The 9977-nt window shown below is 37.6% G+C and overlaps 1 protein-coding gene across 1 annotated transcript in view; it reads right to left on the bottom strand.

Annotated features, from left to right (window-relative positions):
• Positions 1–4319: 4319 nt before the first annotated feature.
• LOC145952101 (uncharacterized) overlaps positions 4320–9977 on the bottom strand; it is a 44360-nt gene continuing 38702 nt past the window's right edge. Inside the window, exons 2-3 of the mRNA XM_083064326.1 lie at positions 4669–5096; positions 4320–4509 (exon numbers count right to left, since the gene is read on the bottom strand). Coding sequence (XP_082920452.1) covers positions 4320–4509; positions 4669–5096 — 618 coding nt within the window. The remainder of the gene's footprint in view (positions 4510–4668; positions 5097–9977) is intronic.

The following is a 9977-nucleotide window of genomic DNA, read 5'->3' as shown; positions in this document are numbered from 1 at the left end:
GCATTACTTATACGAGACTCATACTCCCACAAACCCTAACTTTAGCATCGGAGTCTCTTTTGCAGGTACCACCCCCATCTTGGAACATCAAGCGTACTAGTGAAGGAGGCTCACCGACCTTACCCAGCGGATCAACTCCACCTCAGATCCCCGGTAAGAACAAATAAATTAATAAATTTAATTGTAAATATGTCAATTATATTTTTAAATATATGTACGTGTCTATATTTAATTTGTATGATAAGTCTTTTTAATTTGTATGATAAACTAATAGTTTACTTTGTTATTATTAAGATTTAGAGTTTAAAATAAAAAAACTAGTTAAAGAAATATAAAATGTTTAATATAATAAAAATGTAAAATTATTAATAATTTGATGATCTTCTTTTTAATGCAAAATTATCTAATTATTTATATTATTAATTATGTTTTATATATATATATATATGATATAAAAATAAATTGACTTATCCAGGCTAATGTGATCCTGAGCTAACTCCACACAGAGATTCAAATCTCTGAACTTCTCCACCAGTTCCAGCTCCCTCACCATCATACCAGACATGTGGATGGATTTTCTACTCAGCGTATCTGTCACAACATTGGCCTTGCCAGGATGATACATCAACTGGAAATCATAATCCTTCAGAAACTCCATCCACCGCCTCTACCTCATGTTCAGCTCCTTCTGATCAAACAAGTACTTCAGACTCTTGTGATCACTGAAGACACTGAACCGAGCACCATACAAGTAATGCCTCCAAATCTTCAAGGCAAACACCACAGCTGCCAACTCCAAGTCATGAGTGGGATAATTCCTCTCATGGTTCTTCAGTTGCCTTGAAGCATAGGCCACTACTTTCCTGTTTTGCATCAGCACGGACCCCAAACCCTGGTGAGAAGCATCACAATACACATCAAAGGGTTCACCAGAATCTGGTAACACCAGCATAGGAGAAGTAGTCAACCTCCTCTTCAACTCATCAAAGCTCCGCTCACAGGCATCTGTCCAAATGAACGGCTGCTCCTTCCTCGTCAGCTGGGTCAGAGGCGCTACTATCTTAGAGAATCTTTCAATGAACCTTCAATAACCCGCTAAACCCACAAAGCTCCGAATATCAGTGACAGTCCTTGGACGTTCCCACTGCAACACTGACTCCACCTTAGCCGGATCAACAACAATCCCCTCAGTTGAAATCACATGGCCCAAGAACTTCACTTCATCCAACCAGAACTCACATTTTGAAAGCTTAGCGTACAGTTGCTTCGCCTTCTAAATCTCCAGCACCAACCTCAAGTGCTCACCATGCTCTTCCGGGGTCCTTGAATAGATCAAGATGTCATCAATAAACACCACAACAAACTTATCCAAGAATGGCCGAAAGATCCTGTTCATGTAATCCATGAACACTGCAGGGGTGTTAGTCACACCAAATGACATCACAACATATTCATAGTGACCATACCTAGTGATGGCATCCTTACTTGCATGAACTTGAGATGATGAGCAAGGAGGAGGACGCCTTCTCCAAGGATCAAGTTCTTCAAAGGTGGACCAAGGTTTTAGGGTGGATGATGATGGAATGGACGAAAATGAAGGTTGGGTAGAAGGTGTTTGAGGAAATGCTTGAGAATGGTACTCTAGGGTTGGCTCACTTCATGATGATGAAGGCCACTTCTAGGGTTGTTTCTCTCAAGGTGGAGATGGTAGCGTTTGGCCGAAAATAGCCAAGGGTGACTAAGGAAAGATATAAAGGCACTAAAGGCTCTCTTTATATTCAATATCCAAAGTATTTACAACGTGTGGGGTGTTGGGTATTTATAGGACGGGAGGCATCTAGGGTTACATTTGGAGTAGGCAAATGCATTCCAAATGAAATGCAAATGAACCCTAGATGCAACTTGGTGGCCAAGAATGGAATCTTTGGGTTTAGATTGGCTATATCTAGGTGCATGATAAGACCATGCAACCTTTGCCCTCCACTTGGGCCTAAGCCTTTCTAACACCAAAAATAGATCCAATGAACACCAAAAAAATGTGTCACCCTTCTAGTTAACACCCTAGCCCAAAATTAAAAACCCTAATCATCTAGAGCACCCCATAATACAAGGGTAAAAAGGGAAATACAAGGGAAAATAAATTCTAAGTCCTAAACACCCCAAAATACAAGGGTAAAATTGGAAATACAAGTAAAATAAATTCTATGATTAAAAAGAACTTAGGAGCTAAGGTCCAAAAGTGGCCTCACTAACCCATTCCTCTTGCCTCCTTTAATATATCACCTCTTGGTCTTCTCGGCCTTAGTGTTATTCCATCATTCCCTCCCTCTTGAAAAGGATTTGACCTCAAATCAAGAGGTTCCTCATGGTGGGCATCATGACCAACAAAAACATAAAAATAAGCATTAGAGGTAATAGTATATGATAGAAATGGAAAGTGTATCCTAAGAGGAGTTCTACTAAAAATGCTAAAGAGATTGTCTAAATTAAAAGGACTAGACTTTCTAATGTTAAGGATAGGATCCTCCCCACGGTGAAGTCTAGGTGTATAACTAAAACCTAAAAAGGTAAAAAGACTAAAACTATTGCACACTAATGTATTAGTCCTAAAAACTAAAATATCTTGTTGGAAGTGCCCAATGTAATGACCTAGGTATGTATTGGAAAATAAAGAAAACTTAACTAAAAAATTACCTAAACAACTTTGTATTGCATAATTTGTTAGATACATATGAGAAAAAGGTGTTAAGAGGAGTCTAGGAAACTCATATAATCTAAGTTTGTCTTGTAGGAAAGTATTCAAGTTAAGTTCAAATAAGTTTGAACTTCCTTCAAGATCAAAAATAGAAGATACAACACCATGAGATGTATCCAACAAACCATACAAACCAAAAGTTGGGTGCTTTATGAAGAAAACTAAAGTAGAAAGAGTCTTAAAGAAAGAAGGTTTATCTTCCTTGGACACCACCAAGGAAGTAGCACAAGAAGTGGGACTAAGTGAAGTCCACTTCTTCTTCACTAAATCTTGAAGTTGAGATTCTTTTTCTTTAAAAAGGACTTGTTTTTGAATCTCCACTTCATGACTAGTGGCAATGTGAGAGAAAGAGTTAAGGTCTTGATGAATGAAGAAAGTCTTTTTAAAATCATTTTCAATGGGAAAGTGACTCTCTTCAAGCATAAGCCCTTTGAAAGAAACATTATCCTCCTTACTCTTCTCTAAGAGTGTTGGTTGTTGTTTTTCATTTTCTAGCCACTCTTTAACTTTCTCTATACTTTTCTTTATTTTTTCTTCTACTTATTTCTTTCTTGTTAATCTTTATTCTCCTGAAAGCAGTCTTCGGTATGTCACCCTCCTTCACCCTAATCTAGTGATAGCCTGTCCTCAAGTCAATCTTGGAAAACACATATGTTCCCCTCAGTTGATCCATCAAGTCATCTATCCGGGGAAGTGGATATTTGTTCTTAATGGTCAACTTGTTCAACTACCGGTAATCAACACACAGTCAACTACCTCCGTCCTTCTTCTTTACCAACAACACCGGAGCACCCCACGGTGAAACACTCAGCCGCACCAACTACTTTTCCAACAGATCCTCCAACTGACCCTTCAGCTCAACAAATTCAGTAGGAGCCATCCTATAGAGAGCCACCGACACTGGCCCCGCACCTGGGACCAGGTCAATACTGAACTCTATCTCCCTAACAGGAGGCAACCCAAGCACCTCATCAGGGAACACCTCAGCAAAGTCTCTCACCACATCAATATCAGCTAAGACCCTCTCGGTCTCCACACTCATAGAAGCAAGCAGAAGATAGCACTCTACTCCGTCTCTCAACAATGACTCAGCTTGGCCAGCTGAAATCAACAGCTCATCCTCCACCTGAGGAAAAACCAACCTCCTATCGGCACAATCTATAAGGATACGATTGGCAGACAACCAATCCATCCCTAAGATTATGTCAATATCCACCAAAGGTAAACAAATCAAGTTCACCTTGTATTTCTTCCCATTCACCACAATTAGACAACCAGCACACAGCTCAGAAGCAACTACCGAAGTAGAAGCGGGCGTCGACACTAGCAGTCTCAACCCTAAATCACACACAGACACACCCAGCATAGCAGCACATGCATATGATATAAATGAATGAGAAGCACTAGAGTCGAAAAGAATCATCACATCCTTACCAGAAGCTTTGCCCTTCCCCTTCACAAGATCAGAAGAAGTCAAAGCCTCAGCACCCGTCAAGGCGAACACCCTACCAGCTGTAGTGGGTCTGTCACCCCTCTGAGTATCGCCTCTCTGGGCACCACCCATCTAAGCATTACTCATCTTTGGTCTGTTCCTAGCAGGACAATTGGCTGACTCGTGACCCATCTGATGGCATCTGAAACAACGGATCTCCGTGTGTGGACAATCCCTGACAAAATGGGGCCCAGCACACCTGTAACATCTCAGAGTGGCACCTCCACCCTGTCTACCTCCACCAGCAGCACCAGAAGGTTGCCTAATGATAGGACCCCCTTATTGTGGTTGGGGCCTATCATATGGCTTCCTCTGATTCCCACCTCTCCTGGACCCAGCTAGTCCCTCAGCAGTCTTCACAACACGGTTACCACCTTCCAACCGCTAAATGACCTTTGCCTTCTCCACTAAGGTCGAAAACTCAGTGATGGTCATAGGCACCACCACCATCCTCAGCTCATATTTCAGACCCTCAGCAAACTTCCTACATTTCCAGGCCTCAGCTATACCTTGCGAATAGAAACGAGCCAGGTGCTCGAATCTCATCGCATACTCAGAAACTGTCATCCCTCCTTGGTGCAACCGCATGAATTCAGCCTCCTTGGCGTGCCTCACGCTCTCAGGGAAATACTTCTCCAAGAACATCTTCCTGAAGCACTCCCAATCCACAACCACTCCTCTAGTGGTCAGCATATGATGGGTACCCCTCCACCAATGCTCAGCCTCCCCTACCAGCATGTACACAGCATATGCCAGCCTCCTCTCTTGAGAGCATCCCAGCACCGTAAAGATTTTCTCTAGCTCACAAATCCAGTGGTCATCTACCTCTGGATCTGCATCACCCTTGAACTACGGAGGATGGCATTTCTGGAACTTAGCTAGATCCCGGCTCTCCTATGACCCCACGGGTCTTGCTGCACCAGCTGCAGCTCTATCAACCTCCATCCTAGCAAAATAAGCATTTTGCTGTTGCATAGCCATAGCCATCATCTCCATGGCACGGGCTATCTGCTCATTGGTTCTAGTCATTGTCTACAAAAGTAACAACATCTTCAATACACAATAACTAAACCAAAAGACAAACAACAACACAGCAAAACATCACAGCAAACAACACAACAAGACAGCACAACACAGAGTTCAGCATAATAAAAGCCTAAAGGAACCACCCCCAAAGAGTGTCCACTAGACTCGAACTGCTCTGATACCACTAAAGTGTAACGACCCAGCTGGTCACTACACACTGCACACTGCACAGTACACTAGAAACACCACACAGAAAGGAACAGGTGTATACATATAGGGTCTAGAATATATACATATACATGGTCCAAGTCTGGATAGAGTTAAAGTGTACAAAAAAATACATCAAATGCTACTACGCCAAGTAGCTAAAACAACAAAAGATCCTAAGAGATCAGCTCTGCCTGCCAGCTGAAGACTCATCACCAGCCACCAACCTATCCCTACTCTGCTCCCATACATAGTATGATCATCACAGTCCAACATCATGGAGACAACAAAGGGTAAGCTAGTGAAAGAAATCAACATACATATGTAACAATATGATATTAAACAACTATAGCTATCAGCACACCATCATAGCTTATACTACACCACAACATTCAACAATATCAGCACCGCAAAGCGGTAATATCAGCACTGCGTAGTAGCAATAGCAGCATCACTCAAGTGGTTATAACAGCACCGCATAGCGGCAATAACAGCACCGACTTAGGGGCTAGAACAACACCACAATAGTGGCTAATAACAGCACTGACATAGCGACTAGAATAGCACCACAATAGTGGCTAATGATCACATACAGCTTAGCTAACATAGCTCACAACACAGCACAGCAAACCAGCATACAACACAGCCAAGTAGTATTCAACACAGCTTACTACTCACAACTCAACTCAACATCCTATAGTACAACAATACTACAATTTAGCATTTAAAATCATCAATTACAGCTCAGCTCAGCACAGCAAAACACATCTATTACAGCTTAACAGCATGTTTCAGCACTATCATCTAGTCAGCACAGCATATTCATCAATTTTAGCAAAATTTAACAGCTATCAGCATATAAGTCAACATCATCATGCGCGCCCGGCGCACTCATGGTCGCGCCTAGCGTGGCTCAACCAGAGAGCACCAGGGGCCAGCGCGCCCGGCGTAAGAGTACTCGCACCCAGCGTGACCCAGCCAGAGAGCCCAAGGCTCTCACGCACCTGGCGCAATTTTGTATTGCGCCCAGCGCATGCCCAGGCAGAGACTCTAAGGAGTCTCGCACGCCTGGCATGCCTAAGCCTACGCCCAGCGTAGGGAAGGCAGAGACCTCCCAAGGTCTCGCGCCCAAGCGCAATTCGAATTGCACCCAGCACCCCCGTGGAAAACACTCCCAAGGAGCCTTCGCGCCCAGCGCGGCAATGGTTGCGCTCAGCGCAGAACCAAAACCCCAAAACATGCCATAGCTAGTATCGCGCCCGGCGTAGTCCAAGCCACGCTCGGCGCGGGCTATCCAGAGGCTCTCATCTTCAAACACGCCCGATGCACACATCTTTGCGCCCGGCGGGCTTGCCTAAATGAAGCCTCCAGGTGGCCACGCGCCCGGCGCGAAGAACAGCGCCCAACGCGAAGCTCAGCTGCAACATTCCATTTTAAAAAAACTTCATCAAATCCTGCAAAAACAGCTAGAAAACCAACATGCAAACGGTTCAAAGTACCAAATTTTCATCCAATAGCTCAAAAATACCATCTTTTTGTACATGCAACAACAAATCAAGAATTCTTCAAAATTTCTCAAAAACCCTGAAAAACCCCAAACGCAAATCTTAGAAATTCACAGCCAAAAATAATCAATCCTCAGCATGCAAATGAGTTTCTAGACTCATCTTCAGCCAAACCACAGCAAAATGTAACTTCCCTTACCTCGGTTCAAGAACTCCGAGCTCCGGGAAGAAGAAAAACGAAAGAGAAGAAGAGGAAGAGAACTCCGCACATGGTTAGCTCCGAACAGATTCAAGCTTGCAAGGAAGGGTCTCCAAGGTCACTCATGACTTCAGCTAGAGAGAAAAGAATTTGAACAAGGTTAAGGCTTGAGAGGAAGAAGGATCAGCAACCAAAGTGCAAAAGAGAGTGCAAGTGAAAGTGAGTGAGAGTGAAGGAAGAGAAAAGAGGGAGAGGGTCTCACAACTATCACATTTAAGTATTCTTAATAATCAACCATGCTGATGAAGGAAAATGATAGACGAGAATGCGACTACCACATTTGAAGCATTGTAAATAACTAACCATGAAGATAAAGAAAAAAAACAAGTGAAGATGTAGTTACTATAGTTATTATTTTCGAGATATTAATTTCGTACAAACAAGAAATGTAAAACGTTAGTGTAGTAAAAATGTAAAAAATATTGATAATTTGATTTTTTTTTTGTATTATTTCAGTATTTATTAAATTATATTGTTAATAGTGTATTGAATGTCTATGTTTTTTTTCAATATATTTATAACATAAATAGAAAGGGATTGGCCTATTTGATGTATATTTTTTTTAGACAATTTTACCCTTAAATTTTTAAATAATAAAAAATAATATTAAAATTAATAATTTTTATAAAAATAAAACTCAAACTTAAGACTCTTAGGTTTGAAGATCAAATACAACAATAATTTATTTATCAAATATTAGTAATTTTTAAATATTTTTATTAAATCAAATATAAAGACATAAAGTGTCTCTTGACTTCATTAATCATAAATAAATAGACTAACTATTAGTCTAACTGATTTTTTTTTTATAATTTAAGCCTAAGTTTAGACTTTTTAAATAAATCATTTTGAATAAAAAATTAAATTTGATCATTTTATACAAATTTTAAATAAGTTGAACTATACATTCTTATTTAATGTCAAAACAGTCTTTGGAAAACCCAAAAGCACAAAACGAGTATATTCATGGATTCAAATGCTTACAGCAATCTCATGATGAGGATGCACAACTAGTGTAGTATAGGTAAATTATGATATACTTATGACATTTAGAAGCAGTATAGGTAAACCATGATATACGAAAGACATTTAGAAGCTACCTTATAAGAAATAATCAAACATTCTGAGTCACATTCACATCAGGCTTTCCTCATGTTTTCCTTTCTTAAGAATAAGGTTCAAGGCAGATTATATTTTGAATATATAGGAGAAGCGTATTTTACAAAATTAAAGTTAAAATTTAGCCTATTATCTATTATAATTTTTTTTTTATAAATTTCATTTGTCTTTTAAAAAATTGGATCTAACCTATTAAATTATATATAAAAAAACATATTTTATAATTTGTCTATTTAAAATTTTATTTTGCATTAAAAATATTAAATAAGTTAATAAATTTAATTGTAAATAAGTCAATTAAATTTTTAAATATATGTACGTGTCTATATTTAATTTGTATGATAAGTCTTTTCAATTTGTATGATAAACAAATAGTTTACTTTGTTATTATTAAGATTTAGAGTTTATTAAAATAAAAAACTAGTTAAAGAAATATAAAACGTTTAATATAATAGAAATGTAAAAATATTAATAATTTGATGATCTTCTTTTTAATGCAAAATTATCTAATTATTTATATTAATATGTTGTATATATATATATATATATATATATATATATATGATATAAAAATAAATTGACTTATCCAAGCTAATAATATTAAGTCCAAACTTTTTATAGTAAAAACTAATTGAGAGACAACTTATGTATATGGTTACACTAAAATACACCGATATAGGTTGTAATGAATAAAGATAATTTTATTAAAAAAATTTAAATATCTATTATATCACATCGAAGCATTTTAAATAATCAACCATTAAGACGGAAGAAAAAAAAAAACAAGTGACGATGTAACTACTATAACTTTTTATTCTTTGACATCTTGATTTTGTACGAATAAGGATCGTAAAACATTGATGTAGTGAAAATATACAAAATATTAATAATTTTATTTTTTATTACAAATTTATTTATTTAATTATTATAATGTTATATATATATATATGTATTATTTTCATTATATCATAGATAAATAGACTAACTTATCAAACCTAACTAATTTTTTTATAAGCTTAAAATTGACCTTTTTAAAGTAAAAACTAAGTCAAAGACAACTCATGCATATTTATGTACACTTACGCACATATTAAAATGAAGACGGTAATCTTATTAAAAAAAGAAATTATAAATATTTAGTATTCTTAATAATCAATTATGAAGATGAAAGAAAATTATAGACGAGGATGAGACTACCACATTTGAAGTATTGTAAATAACTAACCATGATAAAGCTAGAAAACAAAAAGTAATTGAAGAAATATTTACTATAGTTATTATTTTCGATATCTCAATTTCGTACAAACAAGAAATAGAAAATGTTAGCGTAGTAAAAATGTAAAAAATATTGATAATTTAATATTTTTTTTGTATTTCAATATTTATTAAATTATATTGTTAATAATTTATTATATGTTGTCGCAACCCGAAAATTTTCGATATCGCGACAAATGGTTTAGACATCCTTTTAAAAGTCTTATCAATTAAGGAATGCCCGGACACCAGACTATTCCTTAATTAATGGTTTTGAAAAATGAGTTCATGGAGTCGCCACCAATGTTTTACTCAAAACATTGGAAAAAGAAAAGGTTTTTTAAAAAAATCCAATAATGG

Source organism: Cajanus cajan, chromosome 9 (genome assembly GCF_000230855.2).
Source record: "Cajanus cajan strain Asha chromosome 9, NIPB_CcT2T_4, whole genome shotgun sequence".
NCBI lineage: Eukaryota > Viridiplantae > Streptophyta > Magnoliopsida > Fabales > Fabaceae > Cajanus > Cajanus cajan.
The sequence above is the reverse complement of the archived record's forward strand: the minus strand, read 5'-3'. Positions and strand labels throughout refer to the sequence as shown.